This window comes from Pollicipes pollicipes, unplaced genomic scaffold (genome assembly GCF_011947565.3).
Source record: "Pollicipes pollicipes isolate AB1234 unplaced genomic scaffold, Ppol_2.1 Scaffold_7231;HRSCAF=8579_pilon_pilon_pilon, whole genome shotgun sequence".
Classification (NCBI taxonomy): Eukaryota; Metazoa; Arthropoda; class Thecostraca; order Pollicipedomorpha; family Pollicipedidae; genus Pollicipes; species Pollicipes pollicipes.
In genome coordinates this window covers 8,612,768-8,633,711 of record NW_023597034.1, presented here as the reverse complement: position 1 = coordinate 8,633,711, position 20,944 = coordinate 8,612,768, and the positions used below count along the sequence as shown (strand labels likewise).

Below are 20,944 nucleotides of genomic sequence, written 5' to 3'. Positions count from 1 at the left end.
CCGGCGCGGCCGGGGACGCGCCCCTCAGCGGGGTCACGGCCGGCGCCGAGAGGCGTCCCGCCCGACTGCCGTCCGGCGGCACCGCGGTCGTCGCAGCCCTCAGCGCCCCTCACCGGCGCGGCCGGGGATGCGCGCCCTCAGCGGGGTCACGGTCGGCGCCGAGAGGCGTCCCGCCCGACTGCCGTCCGGCGACACCGCGGTCGTCGCAGCCCTGGGCGCCCCGCGCCGGCGCGGCCGGGGACGCGCGCCCTCAGCGCGCGCCGGCAGTGGGGTCACGGTCGGAGCGCGGCGAGCCTTGAGTCGACGCGCGACACGGCACGGACCGGGAACAATGGCGTTCGCCCGCACCACCTGGCCTTTACGACGACCTTCCCAGTAATGGGCGGCGGACGAGGGTCGGCAGCGCGGGCACGACGGTGTGAACTGGGTTCGCTCCGACCGCCCGACAGGGGACGGGGGCCTGCGGTGGTGCTGGCCCGGGGCACGCGGGGGCGTTCGCATAGTGCTGTGCTGTTGCTGGCGTTTGATGGCGTCTGACACGCAGGGAAGTACGGTACGGACTCAGCCGTGACATTCTCATTAAGTCGTCATGATCGCCGTCATCCCATCACATGCCGCTACCCACGGCGTCAGCAGGCCTCGGGCCGCTGCCCACAGCGTCAGCAGGTCTCGGGTCGCTGCCCACGGCGTCAGCAGGCTTCGGGCCGCTGCCCACGGCACCAGCAGGCCTCGGGCCGCTGCCCACGGCGTCAGCAGGCCTCGGGCCGCTGCCAACGGCGTCAGCAGGCTTCCGGCCGCTGTCCGCGACAGCGACAGCCCGGCCCAGCAGGTTATCACGGTGCCGGCACCGATAGGGACCAGCCGCGGCCGGCACAGACGCAGGTGGCCGTCACCCAGGGCGGCCCGAACACACGCGCCACTCAGTGGACCATCACCTCCGCTGATAACACACCCACACCCACACACACCACCGACCCACCCGCGCCCCCGCGGCACATCACCACCTACACTGTGCAGCTGGGCTGAGGGCGGTGTTCCTTTTCGTGTAAATGTGCTGCTTTCGCGGATTCTCCACATGCCAATACCGCACGGCACTACATTATGTTGCAAAGCACGTGATAAGTGGGTTATTGATTCAATCGCATCTTGAACTGGCAGAAAGCCCGATATGCCCACTGGTCTCTAAAACCACATCCTGGTGCTTCGATGCATGAGCATTTCAGTCCCACTCCCTTTAAGCACAGGCGGCGTCCGGCAATGATATCGAGTTAAGGATGAATAGCTCTGCACTTCACAGTACCGACCGAGGTGCTGGGCCCGCGTAGATTATAGGTCATACCGCGATTACTGCACGCATCACGCACCAGCGTGGCGATTGCATTCGTGCATCCGTGCACAGGAGCCCGACCTGACAACAACCGGCCAAGATTTCATCAGCAGCGTCCGACCGAGTTTGCTCGGGAGGCGGCGAGAAGCCTGAGCTCCGCACCCGACCGTGACAGGTGGCCACCGCACTCCCAGGCGACGGAGACGATAACTGGGCAGCGGTCTGACAGGATAGGCATCGACTCAGCCTGGTCCGTCATGCCAGCCTGCGACTGCTGCAAACAGCTGCGCCGCTGGAAAGGGGCTTCCGGCTCCTCGGCAGGCCGTGCGGACGTCACGTGAGACGCCACGAGCCGTCACACGAGACGCTGCGAGCCGTCACACGAGACGCCACGAGCGTCACACGAGACGCCACGAGCCGTCACATGAGACGCCACGAGCCGTCACACGAGACGCCACGGGCAGTCACATGAGACGCCACGAGCGTCACACGAGACGCCACGAGCCGTCACGTGAGACGCCACGGGCCGTCACATGAGACGCCACGAGCCGTCACGTGAGACGCCACGAGCGTCACGTGAGACGCCACGGGCCGTTACATGAGACGCCACGAGCCGTCACATGGGACGCCACGAATCATCACGCGAGACGCCACGAGCCGTCACATGGGACGCCACGAGTCGTCCTACGCGAGACACCCACGAGCCGTCACATGGGACGCCACGAGTCGTCACGCGAGACGCCACGAGCCGTCACATGGGACGCCACGAGTCGTCACGCGAGACGCCACGAGCCGTCACATGAGACGCCACGAGCCGTCACACGGCTCTCCGCTACGCCGGCGCACGGAGGTGATCCAGAGTGCCGCAGATCAACTCAAAGGTCCCAACCTAACCGACGCACCTTTACCGACGCGTGGTGGGGAGAGCTGCCGCAGCGGGAACGACATGTACGCCGTCTGACGGCCGACGTACGGTCAGCTCGCTCCAGCTGGCCTGCCAGCTGGCATACCGGCTCTCCTGCAAGCTCGGTGGCGTCCCGCCCCTCAGCTACCCTCGCGCTCCTCCGCCACAGTCCCCTCAGTTACCCTCGTGCTCCTCCGCCAGTCCTTTCAGCTACCCTCGCGCTCCTCCGCCACAGACCCCTCAGCTAACCTCGGCTCTCCTCCCGCCACAGTCCCCTCAGCTACCCTCGCGCTCCTCCGCCACAGTCCCCCTAAGCTACCCTCGCGCTCCTCCGCCACAGTCCTCTCAGCTGCCCTCGCGCTCCTCCGCCACAGTCCCCTCAGCTACCCTCGCGCTCCTCCGCCACAGTCCTCTCAGCTACCCTCGCGCTCCTCCGCCACAGTCCCCTCAGCTACCCTCGCGCTCCTCCGCCACAGTCCCCTCAGCTACCCTCGCACTCCTCCGCCAGTCCCCGCCGTGTTCTTAAAGGGAATGTTCCACATTGGAACATATTGAAGCAAACATCAGCTTACTCATTACCATTGGTATGCATTTAAGGGGACAAGACTAGTCTAAGACAACGCAATTCCTCCGTTTAATATAGGCTCTTCAAAACGTCATTGCCTGATACGTCATCGTACCATGCACAGCACTGATTGAGAGCCAACTGATGGCCGTTATACCTAGAAATCGTGCTCACGGACACCAGGTATAAACAACTCGACAATTATATTTTTCTTAGTCCTGATCGCCGCATGGCTTGTGGAATGACAGGCTTTGAATGATGTCATCATGGTGTCATGGATGCTTGGGTAGCCGTGAAATAGTTTCCTCGAAATGGTCTGCACATCTCCCCGGGCGCACAAATCAGAAACTAGAGAGGCTCAGGGCCTAAGTCGGGCACCGTCGCTGCCCCCTCACCTGCAGCAGCGCCCCTGGCGGCCGAGTCGGCGGTGGCGAGCAGCGGCGCGCGGTCCGAGACGTCCGACTCGGCGCGCGTCAGCAGCGCTGTGCGCATGTCGTCCTGCGGCTTGTACGGGCTCACCACCTGCCGCGGCAGCTGCTGTCGCTGCGGACAACGCCGCAGCCGTCAGCGATCGCCGGCGCCACGGACACGGCCGGGCCGGGGCGACCGAGAGCACCGTCGGCACACGTGGCTGTGACACCGTTGTTTGCATTTGCACCCATACAGCCATGCACGCCCGTCATTTCAGTCTTGTTTACTGAGGTAGGCTACGAGTCGACGCTGGCAGGGCCACCAGCAAAACAGATGTCCCTTACACACTGACAGAATATAGACAAAAGACAACTCATACAGCTACATCTGAATACTTCACTTATCAATATTCCCGCACCGCTTCAGACCCCAAGAGCTGTAGGCCTGACGCGCGTACACTCGGGCCCAGCTCCTGCAGCCAGCGCGACGGCGCAGCGACACTCGCTGTTGGGCCACAGGACCATACAGCTGCACTGGCTGAACAGCGACGCGACTGCGAACTGCCAGGGGTGACCGAAGGTGCCGCTGGGCCCCGTCTGCGTCCCTGCCGCCGCACTGGCCGAGATGACGCGACTGCGAGCTGCCAGGGGTGGCCAGAGGTGCCACTGGGCCCCGTCTGCGTCCCTGCCGCCGACCGCTTCGCATGCTGACCAGTGCGGCGGGCGCCTGACCTTGTCGCCGAGGAAGGAGACATCGCCGAAGTGGGTGCCGTCCATGCCGACGTGGCCGGTGTGCTTGAGGTCATCCTGCGGCGCCGAGATCATCTCCGGCTTCAGCCGCCGCTTGGACGAGTAGGCCGCCTTCGCCTCTGCGGGGCACCGTCAGCTGTCAGGCGGGACCACCCGGAGCGCCGACGGGCCGGTCCGCCGCGCCACGGCGGACAAAAAAAAAAGACGCCGGTTACCAGGACACGTCCAGCCCGAGGCTCGGCAGATAATGACAAGGGGAATGGCCCACCGATAGCGAGCCTGTGGCTGGCAGCGTCCGGCTAACCCACGGCTGCTCAACCTAAGGTCGGCGCACGACGGCGGGCGGGGGAACCATGCCAGGCCAGCTCCCGCACACACCGCCCCACAGGTCGACTGGACGCGTGACGGCGCCGGCCGGCCGGCCCGGCTGCCGCGCGTCGGACGCACCGCCGCGGCTGAACGGTGCCGGCGGCTGCCCGCTGCTGGACGGCAGGTTGCTGCCCAGGTAGGCCACGAAGTGAGACGGGTTGAAGAGGCCCGTCTTGCCAAGCGCCGTGACGCCCTTCCACAGGTTGGGGTGGTCGGCCACGGGCCTGCGGACAGGCGGCGCACGTCAGCGCTAGGGCGTTACCGGCGCCTCTGCAATGCGCGCCAGCTGACGGCGGTCCGACAGCGCTCTCGGCAGAATAAACAATCCCTAACAAGCAGACGTAAGTGGATATCTATTGATACACAACCGCAATATGTGCCTCCATATCGAGAGACCCAGGGCTACCACGAGCCGAACGTCACACGCACAGCCATCACGGCGTCACGGTACGGCTGCTGGGGCCAGCGTCCGCGTCTGTCACCGGCCCAGCGGCCTGCCGGGCCGCGCCGGCGCCGCCGTACCGCTTGTCCAGCACGGTGACCACATCGCCGACGTCGTATGGCAGTCGGTCACGCTTGGTGGGCGACGTGGGCTCGCTGGCCGCCGCCTGCACTGCCTGCACCTGCTCCGGCTTACACTGCAATACGGCAGGTCCGGTTCAACTCCCAGCGCGGGAAATTCTCAACAGCGCCAGGTTTTGCCCATGTTGATGATCGCAACATTTTACGGGGCGGGGCGTCATGCGCGACACATTGGTGGGCCGGTATGGGCGGGGCCTAGTGGCGGTAAATAGGCATCCTCAGCGACGGCGCCCGAGACGTGCAACGGTCAGCGCGTCGGGATTCGGACCCAGACATCCCAACCAACCAGAAGCCAACACATTCCAAGCTGTCATAATTCCCGAGGGTGTGCTGGTAACTGAGCCGGTGTGTTACATGGGAACATTCAGGGGCGTGCTTACCGGCGGCCAATCATCACGCGGTCACCTAACAGACACGCCTGTCCCCAAACATCGGTGAATGTCGTCGCTCCTTCCGACAGTTGGCGCGGCGTTACGGCGGACACGGCCGGCGGGCGCGAGCAGACTCACCTCAGGTAACATCTCGGCCAGGTCGCGAAAGTTGGGCCGCTTGTTGGGGTCGTGTTGCCAGCACTTGATCATCAAGTTGTAGCAGTCCTTGGGACACGTGTCCGGCTGCTCCAAACGCTGGCGGGGTGAGAGCAAGGGGACGGTCAGAAGCCACGGGCTGCGGCCACACTCACTACCTGGCCCTGGTCTCCCTCCCTCCCTCCCTTGTCGTCATTGGGATCTTACGACGCGCTCAGCTGCTGAGGTTACATGTCGCCGCCTACCTCTCACCCTGGCGGGAAGGGTTTTTCTTGTCTTGCTTATCCGCGCCCATGTCTTATTCTTACGAACCCATGTCAACAGAACTATACTCAAAACTATGCCGCCAGATTGTCACCGATGTATTAGTCATTCAGAAAGCCCGTCAGCTGCGTACCAAAGCCGAACAGCGTAGACAACAAATCGCATAGGAGTTATGTGGCCCATCTGCCAATTATCTAGGTCGCTGAGTACGAGAGCTTGAAGTCAATGTCTTTGAAAAAGGCAAAAACTGCCCGAAGATCGTCCGACGGCGGACCACCCAGTAGCCAGGTCAGGGGAATGCGATTCATATTAAAATACCGGTTTCGCTCAGTCTCGTAGTTCCCACACCCAGCTAGTACATGGGCCGCGGACCAAGTTGCTCCGCATCTGCGGCAAAGGGGCCGAGCCTCCTCGTAGAGCAGGCAAGAGTGCGTCTCATACGTGTGGCCTATGGTAACTGGCAAAGTTTTACTTCGTCGGGTCTATTTTAAAGTATGATAATTTCTATTCACCGATCTGCGCTTTAATGGCTCAGCGCTTGTTCGGTCTGCGGGTAATATCTGTACCTAGTTCATCTCAAATGCGTTCCCATTGTGTTTTTAGATCACTGTAAAATACGTCCTTGAGACCTGATGCTGATGTCTCCTTTCAGGCCAAACGAGGACCGCGGCAGCTTGTTAGGCTAGAGAATCAGCCTGTTCGTGTCCGGATATCCGGGCGTGACTAGGCATCCAGGCGAAAACAACACGCTTGTTACCCTGCTCCAAGGTAAGCAATGTGTGCATTATTTCTTCAGCGATTTTGTGCTGCTGACTTGCTTGCTGCAAGATCACCGGAGGGCTTAAAGAGTCCGAGAATATAGCGTACATGGATTCGCCACAGTGAGGCAACATGGCAAGGTCCTTGACAAAAAGCGTAGCCTGGTATCGAATGTGATACACCGTAGCCTGCTATCGAATATGATACACCGTAGCCTGGTGTCGAATATTCATTAATTTTCAAAATTCATTAATTCAAAAATTCAGTAATGTCATTAACTATGATGGCAAAGAGCGCATCGCTGAGAACGCTGCCCTGCGAAACGCTATTTCTTTGCGGTATATAGTCGACGGAGCCGTGCTTACACGGACTTTGAAGGATCCATTCCGAAGAACAACGAAGACAGGAACATACCCATGCGTCGTCTAACATCGCATTTGTAGAGCTGCATTAGAATAATGCACTTCCATGTCGTGTCATAGGCTTTCGCAATGTCGTAAAACGTAGCTAAAAGATGCTGTCGTTGTTGGAAAGCTTCCGTACTGACACCTCTGAGTTCACCAGATGATCCAAAGTACAGTAATTTTTCCTGAGGCCACACTGGGCGTTGGAAAGAATGGATAAGTACCCAATTAGACGAGCGTTTATAATTTTTTCGAACAGTTCACATACACATCACGTTGAAGCTATTGCACGATAGTCCAGATGATCTTCCCTCTTTCCCTGGTTTCAAGATGGTATAACGATTGCCCCTCCCCATGAAGCAGGAAAATCGTTGTTTGTCCACATGCAATTAAATATATCAAGAAGCGACCCCCGCACTGTTCGGTGGTAAATGTCAGAACACCAAGTTGTCCATGCAGTCAGGGACTCATGAAACGTTTTTTAAAGGATGGCACTGGCATGATGCATTCCGGAAAGCGTACACAATGCATCATAGGAATAAGCCTCTCTGGACAAGAAGTTCAAACCAGATGATTGACACTGCGTCTTGCGTCGGGCAAACACTAGATGTCGTATTCCATATCGGTATCGTTCGGGATCGTTCCGAGAAAGCTCTAGCAATGGCATTCGCCACGTCAACAGAGTTTACAACTTCCGCACCACCAGTGGTCAATGTTGGAAGGAGCGTGGATGAAACTTTCCAGCGACGCGCTGAACTCGCGGCCAAACTTGTTTAACTGAAGTAAACCTGCCTACTTTGGAAACACATTCTCTCCACGACGCTTGTTTTGCAATCAGGATATCAGGCCTCGCAACGGCCTTGGAACGTTTGTAGCCTATCATGTTTTGTGTGGTCGGATGACTGTTGCACTTTTAAAATGCGTGCTTTCCGTATGTTATAGCATCTTTGCCTTCGGTGAACAACGTGGGACAGGGGTTCTACGCGGATGGCTGGACGTGCGACGCAAACAGCTACCAACCAGTGTTACCAGCATAGTGGAGAAATTGTCAATTAGTGACGATGTGCTGTCCCTCTGCTGATGAGCACTCCTTATCTCACATGTCCGAATGAAAACCTCCCGGTTTACGCTCTGCGTGCTCCATCGCCCGGGTCAGACTACCAGCTGCGCGTCGATTCCCAGCATTGACCAAATCGAGACGTGGTCCGCAGGTAGGCAAATTCAGGCCAAAGGTGAGTGTTGATGGACGCCAAGGCTGACCAGCAAGGCGGCCAACTCAGCGCCCAGGACTCCTTCATCACTCCTGTGGGGCACAACCCGGCACGGCAACCCTGATAAAATTGAAAGCTAAGGCCGAGGAGCTGCTAATCCCTTCACTGACCGAGGTCAGAGCCCCTCCGGGAGGCACGATTAGTCTGGCTCTTCCTCTTTGGCCGGAAGGGGCGCTTTACAAGACTCCCCGACCGCCCGCAAGACCATTGGGGCACACAATCCCCCCCCCCCCCCCCCCCACCACCACCACCACGGAAAGGTGGTGCCTCACGCGTGGTCACTGGCCCAAGCAGCCGGTACGGCCGCCGCCCCCCGGTGACCTCCGGCTGCTGACCGCACCTGGAAGTTGGGCTCGTCGATGGCCTCGAGAATCTGCTGGCCGGTGAGCGCCGCCCACGGCTGGAAGCCGTAGCTGAACATCTCCCACAGCGTCACGCCGTACGCCCAGACGTCGCTCGACGACGTGAAGCGCAGGTAGTTGATGCACTCTGGCGCGCACCTGGCCGCCGCACGCCCACAGTTAGCGAGTTCTGGCACCAGCGGGGGAGTGACACCATGTGCCAGCTCACAGACTGCGATGGTCAGGAGACCCCTGGACAGGCAGCGATAATCGTATCGAAAAGGGTGCTACAGCTGGGTACGTGAGACTGGTAAGCACGGGTGAAAGAGTACTAGAGATGGCCCGACTTGCACACCAATACCACAATTTAGTACAAATGACCAGAATAGAAGCTATAAAGGGGTCAAATTCGAATGATTATTAAAGCTAGGATGATACTTAAAGTCAGCAAAGTAAGGAAAATGGCACCGACAACACAAACCAGAGTCCATCACACATCATGCATGCGTACTCATTGCTGCACACAAGGAAAAATAAGAAACTGACCAAAACACATCAGCCATGCATCAAGTTGTCAGCTAACATGTTACCATGCTATGGGCAGCTTCAGGTTGACGTTGAAGTTCGTCTGGTAGTAGTCCTTGCCCACGCCCAGCATCCGTGACAAAGCCAAAGTCGGATATCTTGATAGTATTCTTGGAAAACACGAGAATGTTGCGCGCTGCTAGATCTCTGCAACACAGGCATAACTTGGTGAGTGGTGATGGCATGGTAACACGAGCGGGCAAGGCTTCTTCTGCTCTCGTGATGCCGCCGGTTGAGCCATAGCCATGACTTCCGCAGCAGAGCAGACCCTCAGACAACTTCCCAGCCTGTCCCCGAGGGATTCGGCGGGGAGCAATGAGATACCGCGAGACGCCGTGAGAACGTTTTCCCGGTAAGATCGGCGTCCAGAGAGGCCACGCCTAGGCTTAGCACTAGCTTCACGTCATCGCGGTGTCCACGTATGTCGCAACGTGCCCAAATCCCCTGAAACCCGCGCCTAGATGCACAGGATCTTAAAGCCATGAGAGCATTATCTTTGCCGCCCTCGCCAGGTGAGGTGAGCGGTAGAGCGGCGCCGCGCTATCTACTGGCGACATTCGCACCAAAAACATCGACTGCGATCCGGACGCGACAGGTTAGAGGTTCTCGCTAGGTCTCAAAGTCCCAGAGTTCCCATAAATATGGAGGTAACTAGCTCAGTTCGTTTCACCCAATCATTGCGAAACAAACCATAGAGGTATTCACACGGCTGCTAGTGGATGTTGCCGAGTTCGAAGGGCAAGTCGGAGCAGTTTGAGGCGATTGGCAGCAGTTCTTGCTGATTAAAATGCGTACAAAATACGCTATTGTGCAGATAAAATGGAATGTGTTATACCAGTACCTGAGTGGATTGGACCACGGGGAACCTAATCGCAGCAGTATCGTTGATTGCATCGGTCTGATGATGATCACCTCTTTTGCATGCATGCTTGCCCGACAGGGCATTAACAGGTTGCTTTAATCTCACATGGCCTAATAACATAATTTGGCAATCTCACATGGCCTAATAACATAATTCGGCAAATCATAAGTGTTTCATCCTGATACCGAAAGGAAGGTGCACTTACCAAATTGCTACACAGACCCATCATAGATACGTGTTTATTCTGTTAAGTACTATTTGCCCACTGGTGGACGAATGTACGCGGGGCCCAGCAAGCTGTTGCATTGATTGTCAGGGGATTGGCGACGCTCGCCCCAGCCCCATCAGAGACGTACCCGCCGCCCTCACGCACGTCACGTCACGTCACCCTGCTACGCTTCCACCCCGCTGCTCCTGAACTCTAGTGGTGCCCCCACGCGCCACCCAGTCGCCCAAACCCACACCTCTTCCACGGGACACGCCACGCCACGCACATGGGCAGCGGGCGGGCGGGCGGGCGGCGCACCTGTGTATGAGTCGCTTGGACTCGAGGTACTGCATGCCGTCGCAGATCTGGATGGCGAAGCCGCACAGCGTCAGCACGGGGAAGCTGGCGCGCAGGTTAGGCTCCTTCAGACACTCGAGCAGCGAGCGGAGCGGCGCCAGCTCCGTCACCTGACCCGAGGGCGAGGCGTGGGGTCAGACGGGGTCACACCACTGAAGGTCAGCTGGGGTCGGCAGGGGTCTCAGGTGGGAGACCGCGGACCGGAGCAGCGGAGACACGCTGTCAGTCAACCGCAGCAGCTCGCAGCAGAACGCCAAAACTCGGCGAAAACTCAATACATTGGACGCTTTGATCACGCCCTAGCCATCATCAGGTTATCTCAGCGACGGGAGAAGTCCAACGTAGCAGAAGTAGTGTTGTTGCATGCCATCAAAGGGACCTCATTCAGAAACACACATCATGCACTGTACGTGACCGCAGCATATCAGCCTAGTCCACTGGTTACACACCTGCCACTACCAGCCAAACGGCCACGTTCACACACAGAGACGAAGAGCCAGGTGTTAAGCGGCGTGAACGGATAGCCTGTCCAAAATATGATCGAACATAGAGTCTCCGACAAATAATTACACCGCCCGGAAATAATCGAGCAGGCCCAAAAGGTGCGGAATGCACAACACACGATTCTGCGCCGCCGTTCGATCTTCCGACACCGTCACGGAGCTAGTGGCCACCCCGCTGTGTCGGACCTGGAATGGGGGGGGGGGGGGGGGGGGGGAAGTGGGAGGAGGTGCACCAACATCGTCCGTGCCCCTCCGCGCCCACGGACAGTAGAGAGACCGCGACGGCGGCGGCGGCCGCCGCTCACTCACCAGCATCAGGGCATTGGTATCGAGCACGACGCCGTACAGACGTACGATGTGCTCGTGCTCAATGTTGTGCATGATGGTGGCCTCCTTCAAAAACTCGGTCGGGTTGGACTGCATGCGCTGCTTGCTCAGGCACTTGATCGCCACCTGGATCTGGTGGCCGAGGCGAAGAGCGAGTGCAGACGAGGCAGAGACGGCAGCACTAGGGCACGCGCCCGTCACCTACCATAGACCTCAGGGGCAAATGCTCCCAGTACCATGCCCGCACTAAACCATAAACAAAATCAGTGGATGAACAGCTCCGACTTTGTGGGCGTGACGTATGGTACAGGTTGGTCTGACATTCAGCGACCGCAGATGCGATGCACCTGGGATCCCATCCAGCGCTCGATGTGCCAAGTTCAGTCACGTATCCGACGTAATCAGCAAATAACAATCCAAATGTTGTCCACTTCAAAACAGAAACAAACAAAAACATCCAGCACATTCGCCCACGTATGGAGCAGAACTATACACACAAATGAGCAGAGCTTGCCAACCACGGCCCATACAAATGGCATAGAGACACGCATTAGATGACGATTCGGCTGACCGTTGGTACACGTTCTCACGAGTTGAGCTACCTCGTGATCTCTTCCCTCCCGGGACTTCCACTGGCATGCAAGCTATGCTCCCATTTTCGTTAATCCACGTTCCCCACATTCCCCACACGTTCCCCTTTTATCGTGCCTTCAAAAATGGGCCCCGACTACTGCGGCCGGCTTGGATACTAAACGCCGCCTTCAGTCTCAAAGGCCAAACATTTTGCACTGTCTCAGCTGCACTTAAACCCTTCAACTAAACCCTTCGCGTTCGCCTCGCAACAGCTCCCCTGTTACCCGCTCACGGACTCTCCTCAGGCCCCCATCCGCCAGCTTCCTTGTCAGCCCTCCACATCCGATTGCCCCGCCCCCCCCCCCCCCCCCCCAACTCACACCTCTGATTTCTTATTTTACACTTCCATGAGCACCCCTCGCTCCTTTCCACTAGCATTCCACAACCCCCCCCCCCCTCAAGCTCCCTCATCCAAATTTTCCCGTTTATCGTCCACGGTTCCCCTGCATCATAAGGCTCGCCCCAACCAGTTCCTCCGGAATCTCCAACAACGGCTCCCCGGATCCTTTCACCCCCCTCTCCTCCAACAGGCTCTTTTTGCAAATATCAAACCAAGATCCGCGCCGTTGTTGCCGTGTCTCACCCACCTCTCTGTCGGGGCCCCGCCTCACCATCCGCCACCCCACCCTCTGCCGGAGTTATGCCCCACCGTCAGCCGGAGTTCCGCCCCACCCTCAAAAGGAGTCCCGCATCACCCTTCACCTGAGTCCCGCCCCACCTTTCACCAGAGTCCCGCCCCACCTTTCACCAGAGTCCCACCCCACCCTCCACCGGAGTTACGCCTCACCGTCAGCCGGTGTCCCGCCCCCACCTCCCTGTCCAAGCCCCGCCACACCCTCCGCTGGGGTCCCGCAATGCCGGGCAGCTCACCCTGTGCCCCTCCTCGTTGGTCCAGACGCCCTGCTGCACCACTCCGAACTCGCCGGTGCCCAGCTCCTTGTTGACCACGATGGCGTCCGCCGGGATGATGTGCTTGGGCATCTTGATGGTGTGCCGCTGCCGTGAGGGCGACTCGTCGGGCACCGCCGGCGGCTCCGGCAGCTCGTCGTCGCGCCGGCCCAGCAGCTTCTGCCGCCGCACAGGAGACGGTGAGGCCGCCGCACGGGGAACGATGAGGCCGCCGCACAGGAGACGGTGAGGCCCACCGCACAGGAGACGATGAAGCCGCCGCACGGGGGACGGTGAGGCCGCCGCACAGGAGACAGTGAGGCCGCCGCACGGGGGACGGTGAGGCCGCCGCACAGGAGACGGGTTGAGGCCGCCGCACGGGGGACGGTGAGGCCGCCGCACAGGAGACGGTGAGGCCGCCGCACGGGGGACGGTGAGGCCGCCGCACAGGAGACGATGAAGCCGCCGCACGGGGGACGGTGAGGCCGCCGCTCGGAAGACGGTGAGGCTGCCGCACAGGCGACGGTGAGGCCGCCGCGCGGGAGGCGGTTGAGGCTGCCGCACGGGGGACGGTGAGGCCGCCGCACAGGAGACGGTGAGGGCTGCAGCACGGGGGACGGTGAGGCCGCCGCACGGGGAACGGTGAGGCTGCCGCACGGGAGACGGTCAGGCCGCCGCACAGGAGACGGTGAGGCTGCCGCACGGTGGACGATGACACCGCCGCGCGGGGGACGGTGAGGCCGCCGCGCGGGGGGACAGTGAGGCCGCCGCACAGGGGACGGTGAGGCCGCCGCACGGGGGACGGTGAGGCCGCCGCGCGGGGGACGGCGAGGCCGCCGCGCGGGGGACGGCGAGGCCGCCGCACGGGGGACGGTGAGGCCGCCGCGCCGCCGACTCACTCCCGTGCAGAACACAGGTCCAGGCGAGGGATGACCAAGCGGCGGTGAGTGAGGGGACGACGCGTCACGACAGGCAGAGCATTGAGGCAAACAGAGGGGATCGGGCGCGCCGCAGAGGACAATAAGCTGTAAATCTGAGACACTGTTAAGCGACACGGTAAAATCCTACCGGCAGTTATGAGGGGTATGAGAAGCGTACAATGCTTTGAGCCGCATTTTCGAAGCACGCACATACCCTTTTCATTTTCGACAAATAGTTTTGTGGACAGTATTTTCCGAAGAACTTCTTGAGACGTCTTATCTCGGGCTTAGACAAACCCATCACGGCCAGATCTTCATCTGTCACCCACTTGATTTGGGGCACATTTTGAACCTGTAAAATCGCGGACACGTGTAAACGCCATGCATTTATAGCCACGCTTTGCCTGACGTGCACAATTTTATCGGAATACCCTGACTTAACACAGCCCCCGCCCGATTCCTCCGATACACGCCGTTCCGACGCGTGCAAACATGTCACGCAATATGGCACATGGGATAACACGCCTTACACCTAAGACGTAACACGTAACACCTCAGATACCGGACACGTCGCCCAGCGGCAAAGAATAGAAGTCAAGAGGCCCAGAGAGAGCCTGTTGTTTGGCCTGACTGACATATATAGGCCAGCTGGCGTTGGTTCACGGGGGTCAACCCAGACGCGCGACAGCCGCGCCGCAACATCGTAAAGCATGCTACGCCGTCCAAAGTCCTGTTCAGCGAAACACGGGAGGCAAAATCATCCGCTAGACCTGGCAACCAAAACCTACATGGTAACTGTTCAGAGCACACATGCTTACCACACTTGAAATGTAAGACACTGGCCAGCTCTCCAGCACACAACATGTGCAAACAAATATGACATGTCACATAGGAAGTCATTTCATCCATTTGTAAAGATCAGTGGTAAAACTGTCTGACATGTGTGAAATCCATACTCCAGCCTGTGGCCCACCTTCAAGTCATTTTTGAAATGATTGTAGTATTGCTGAAGCTCTGCCTCCGTAAGAAACTCATACAGCCCAGGTCCGCGAAACGACATCTTGAGAAACTTTGTGGTCCAAAGCAGGGCACCTCAGGCCAGGACCGAACAGAAAGCAAGGTGAAAAAGACAAATGTACATCACAGCCCAGTTGCCATCCTGGAAAATGGGTACACCAGATGAGATACACACACACACACAGATACAGATACACATACCACTGTTTGCTTCAAATCAAGCTAGGTCTTTGAGATGCTGGCAAAATGGTATTCTCAGTAAAACCTTCATAAGTATTTAATTGATGTTTTAAGTAATATTTCAGCATAGTATATGCAGTGTTCATAATGGCCAGGATTCCATTCTGAAACTTACAGCATATACATCCAATGTTGCAGTGAAAACAATGATGACAGATGAATTTATTTCTTTTTTGATGAACTGACAACAAACAAATAAATTATGAGCATCTAAGGCTGGCATGAGAGAGGGGAGGCCTGACAGAGAGAGGTAGCCACCTCACATGACTGGGATGTACTATTTCATTACATATGCCAGGCTTGAAACCCCCAAAAAACGCCGTTCAGTTTAATACCGCCACATCACGATACAGTAAGGCCCAGAATGTCAAGCTCCAATTGATGTCATGTTTTGGCTTGCGACCCAGCCACATGGTGCTCTGGAAGTTACAAAATGGCATACAGCAATGCAGGTATTTTCTTAGTGTGACTGGCTCGTGCACAATCACACTCCGATGAGGTAACTCGTTTTTTGCTACATCACAATTAGTTATTTGCTCCTCACCCCCACAACCTGGTAGGCTAAGTGGAATGTTCTGCTACTCTGTTGCTCCTTGCACAACTCTGTTACTATTTTCTCTCTCTATAACAAAGATCGTGATGACAGTGAGCTTTGACCTTGTAGGTGGACTGTCATCTTCACCACTAATAATCAAAATCAGGCTGACAGAGAGGCTGTTTTTTTACCTCAAGTGGAAAGTTCTGATGCATCTGGATTTCAATCAAAATACAAGACTGGGTTGATTCAATTACCTTTAAATCTTCTATTTGCATGATATTTTGGGATGCAACAAAAGTGGCATGAGGCCAAAGCAACAGCAATTTTTAGGCATCTGTCCTTAAATCATTTTTGATGCTTCATGGCATGCCTCACATCTTGCTCTGCCAAACTTGACAGCTTAATGACAAATCCCCCAACCTTCCACAGAATCTATTGTCCACAGCTCACAGAAAACCAACACTACCATCCTCTGCATGTACATTAACTATTTCAATAATGGATTTTATGCAAATGACCACATCATCCTGTGGCAAAACACAACATGCAACATCTGGCATACTCCTCTGAAAGCCAGTGACTCTGAGAAGAAGATCCAGGGCCTGTTTGCACTCCAGATATTTTTGGTTGTTGCAAAACTGCCACAGGCTGAAATGGGCTGTCACTTCAGGGTTCACAACATCAAAATATGACCTTCTTAAATAGCCAACATCTTACAAACCTTAAATTAAAACAGTGCTTTAAACCTAAAAAATATGCCTGTTTCATGACTTATTGTCTTCAAATTTCAGAAATTTCAGAACTGAGATTACAACTCCCCTTTCTCACCCTAGATTAGAGTGCTGTTTGGTGCCCAATGCCGTTCATTAGGCAGATTGTTCAAGTTATTGTCATGTCCCAATGTTCTTAACCTTTATAAGCTTGTACCAGGTCTGAGTAAACATGTTGCTAGCTTAACAACATTGCATGTGAGCATGCATGGTGCACAAACACTTTCCATGTGTGGGAAAACATTTTCTGGTTGGCTGATGACCAGAAGACAACATGGTTATATCATACCATGTTTTTGGCATGCTAATTGAACACCAACTAGCTACATGGAGAATCTATTAACTTAACAGCAATGGGATATACATGGGTTAGAGGCAGAGGGGGGGGGGAGGAGAGACAGGATGAAGGAGGTTAGTTTTAGGCTGGCTAGGACTAGTGTGTTGGGCTGGGCTGGGCTGGGCTGGGCTGGGCTGGGCTGGGCTGGGCTGGGCTGGGCTGGATTGGGCTGGATTTGGCTAGACCAGATATGATCAGGTCAGGTCAGGATTAGGTTAGGCTATAAAAGGCCAGGTTGGGTTGAGTGAACTTAAGTCAGGCTATGTTAGATTAGTTAAGCTGCTCTCAATCAATGCACAGTAATCTTGAAAGTACAGTTACCTTCATGTTATTATTATGTTTGACAATACAATTTGCATTAGACTGCAAGTTAAAACACGGGATCAACTGAATGTCATTTATTTTTCTGGCTTCTATAGAGCAATACAAATTATGTTCCATAGCATGGCACTGACAATCACAGAAAGAACCCGGCCTTAAACCTTTGCTATTGTTTTCTTTTAGCTTTCAGAGCTTTGTTTAGCATCTGTTTTTTTCATTAGCCAATCCTGCAAAAAATTTTCAAAAGGAGCTCATACCTCATAAGGTATTGTATTAACCAGGGGTGCAGAATACCTTGCCCCTCCTCCCCCCCCAAACAGCTAGTGCTTTAAACAGTGCTTTAAACCTAAACCACCTGTCTTCACCAATGGCTACTGACGGAAAGGAAAAATTGGTGTCATAAGTACTTGACAAGCACAGCTCTACCTTCCAAAACCCCAGCTGCATCCCAGTTACCAGGTTTTTCAGGGAAGGTGGTAGACTTATCACTGAGTTTGAAGCTACCATGATGACATAATTGATCTTCATTATACCAGGATTTACCATTAAAGTAATCATATTGTGCAAGCACTGGTCAACATGATAAAACCCATGCAATTTTTATCAGTTTAAGTTGCATCTTACTTTAGTTGCAGCTTGTAGGTACTTAATTGATTCCAGCCAAACTCACAACCATAATGGTAAAAAATTGGTGGTCAATATTTCCTTTAGCTTGAAAAATAAAATAGCCATTATTGCATAATACTTAACCAGCATTTTGGGCAGACTGCACAGTGACTATGGCAATACCATGGAAATGATGCTACTTCATTTTACAATGCAACTAAAAAATGACATTCGGCCACATTCATTCATTGTGCAAAATCATCTGAAGTGCTGCAAGTTTTAGAGCACTTCATAGCAAGGAATAACACAGACCTAAAATTAGTTGATCAGTCCAACACTTCGATCCTTTTTTGAGTACCACAGAAGTAAGAGCATTACAGCCCTACCACTGGCGATTTCAAGAAGTCAAACAAACCATTAACTTAAGCAATGCATCAAACAAGGTTCCGCACCTATTCAAAACCCTTGCACAAAAAGTACGCATATTTGAAGTCGGGCGCACACCACCCCAGATGACCGGGTGTTCCCGGGTACTATTTCACTTCCGTATCTCCAACAAGCACTGCCTCACAGGGGGCGGATACTCCTGTGTCCCATCCCTGAGTGCATCAGCGGAGAGTCCTGCGCCACATATATTTACGCGCAATAATCGTAGCACAGTTGTATAGCTGCGCATTTGTAAAAACAAACAAGTATATACTACCAAATTATTGTAGGCCCTCTTCCAGAAACTGTTTTGGGGTGTTTACCTCCCGAAGCGAATTGTTTACCTATAGCGTAAGTCTGGTAGAGATACTTTTGGCTGATATGTGCATGTTTTACCCACGGAGACGGTGGATAAAGGGGGGTAGGGGGAAGGCAGCTGCTCCCCAACTCCGAGCAACGTTTAGAAATAACCCTATGGTGATGCTTGTGGATACGCAGTCAAAATCTTTGTTGAGGCTGGTGTCTACGGCCAAATCAAGACTCTGTCTTCGTAGATAGGCCGATCCAATGGTTGGCAAAGCTGTTCCAAGAACGTAAGTGATAGTTCACGTAGATTGCAGATCGAAATGGGATTGAAATTGATTGGCTTTGAGATGCCCAAACTCTGTGTGTCCAGAGGTCTAATTTTTCCACAATCCAGTTTTGAAAGAAGTACATCACATGCTTTTAACCATGTGCGCTCGCAAGCCTTAAAACAAACAAGCCCTGATGAAAAGCCCCAAGCCCCCCAAAAAACCCTGATGCCCGGTATTGCAGTGTTCGTAGGCTGCGCGGCATCGGCTTCGTGGCTCCCAGCAAAAAAGTATAATTGGACGATAGGATGTCTAATTCAATCTATAAGGCATCCTACTGGTCCAAATCCGGGTCCATTTCGGAGCTGAAATGTCCAATTGGATCTTTCAGACCTGATGTTAACTAACATTAGGCGGAGGCTAGCGGGCAGAGAAAAACGATGTCGTTTGCGCAAAAATACGTTCAAACAGTAACACGAAAGTATGTTTCATCTCAACAGCTTTTTTAGACCTAGAATAGGAACACATTAGCATTCACAGCACATCGGACTGGTCACGGGTGACGATTTGCATTTTTTTGTGACGACCCTGGCCTCCCCAATGTTGAGTTGCCTCTCCCCCCAATGTTGACTTGGTCCCCCAATGTTTTTGGCTTTCTGCGCAATGGCGTCTGGTACCACTCTCTAATATGACGTCATGGCTGTTCTCACAAGATAAAAATCGCAACAGCCGAGCGGATAAACGATGCAATATACTTCACATACCTAGTGCCATAAGACGCGCGATGGTTTGTGAGGTTAAAATGAAAAGCTCTGGAATATGGAGATGGCCTAACTTCTTCATGGCTAACCCCGTCCCCGTCCCCAGCCAATTTCACCGGCATCTCCGTGGGTGAGGTCACTGTGCACCGAGTGTATTAGTGTAAATCGCGTGTGGCCACTGAAGGGGCAGCTCGATTAGCAGCGCTTCCATACTCAGACTGAGCTGGACATGACATTGAAATCACGGGCTTCATTCACCGCGCATTCTAACCAAAGCGGGTTTGAGTCGCTTTCCTTTCAGAGGCGCAAAGGCTAAGAGCAGTATCTCCCAGAAACGCAGCAGGCTTGCACAGTGTGTGTAATGAAATGAGCGGGGAAAGGTATTCTAACAGGACGTCATCTACTTAAAGCTGTTTGGGGAAATGTTGAAGACTTTTTTCGTAGCTGGTCCGTGGAAGAGTTTCGTATTACGCTAACTGAAATGCATATGTTTTATTGATGAAACTTCGGTTTGTTGCGGACCCACGTATAAACGAGTCATGGAAACGGAAACTGTCATGAAAATCCCTGGCTGATAGCCGCAAGGCGGGGTGCCGGCAACAACTCAGCACTCTCATCAGGCATGTTATCGGGCAAATGCCGCTATCACTTTAACCAACAGGTGTCGATCGTCAAGTTTTTGAACTATTCGATCGATAATTCAAGGCCAAGTGGAGGTCAGCACATTTGAACGGTTCTTTCGAATGCAAACGGCTAATAACCGGGTCGCGTTTTTTAGTTTTAATTTCGAGCAGTTTGTTTTCATCTTACGATTTTGAAACAAAATCACGCAGCTTGCTGCAAGTCTGTGGAATATGAAACATCGCTAATCAGTGCCGAAACAGACAATAGCACAAATGTTGACGAAATTCAACAAGACATTGTAATCATGCGATCAAAATTATGTATCTGCCAAAGAAAAAAAAAATATCAACCGAACGTCACCTTGCCAATTTTCGTTTTCGTAGTAAATTTACTTCTTTTCCTGTGAAACAGGTATCAGTACATTCACTTCTGCTATTGTTGTTGTCACTAACTATGGTATATTCACTTCGTCTACTATTGTTTCGAGAAGGGCATATTGCCGAAATATCAAACTAACTACATCTCTATTCTCCTGGTTTTTCTGAAGAATAAGGCAAATAATGCTGTCTTATCTAGGCAGTAGAGAGCTTGCTTACAATTGATATAATGTTGACCCCTCTCATCGTTGACACCCTCCTTTATTTCGGTGCCAAGAGGTTGGTGGGCCAAACTCACCGTTGGGGGACGGGTACAAATTGGACGTGGGCGGTGGGGGGGGGGGGGGGGGGGGGGGTGCAGTGGCCCACCCAAAAAATAGCAAATCGACACTCATGGAGGGAAGAAAATTGAAATTAATTCGAGATGGGAAGAAGCACTCAGCGTACGGGTTCAATAGATGATGGTAACACCGGGGCTGAAGCCACACTTCCAAATACCACTTTGCACGTCGTGTGTCGGCGGTAAGCCACAGTTGGTGTGTGGTCCGAAGTAAAAAGTAAAACAAGAAGGGAAAAATTAAGTTGAAAACTTTTCCGGC

The 20,944-nt window shown here is 54.5% G+C and overlaps 1 protein-coding gene across 1 annotated transcript; it reads right to left on the bottom strand.

Annotated features, from left to right (window-relative positions):
• Positions 1 to 99: 99 nt before the first annotated feature.
• On the bottom strand, positions 100 to 18,182 carry LOC119109352 (activated Cdc42 kinase-like). Its single transcript, XM_037232964.1, is given in 16 exon segments — positions 100 to 178; positions 626 to 797; positions 3,192 to 3,339; positions 3,939 to 4,075; positions 4,404 to 4,549; positions 4,848 to 4,963; positions 5,417 to 5,533; positions 8,473 to 8,632; positions 9,064 to 9,140; positions 9,142 to 9,205; positions 10,447 to 10,595; positions 11,298 to 11,447; positions 12,819 to 13,016; positions 13,971 to 14,108; positions 14,730 to 14,915; positions 18,157 to 18,182. Coding segments are annotated over 15 exon segments (1,938 nt in total). The 5' UTR covers positions 14,817 to 14,915; positions 18,157 to 18,182.
• Positions 18,183 to 20,944: the final 2,762 nt, after the last annotated feature.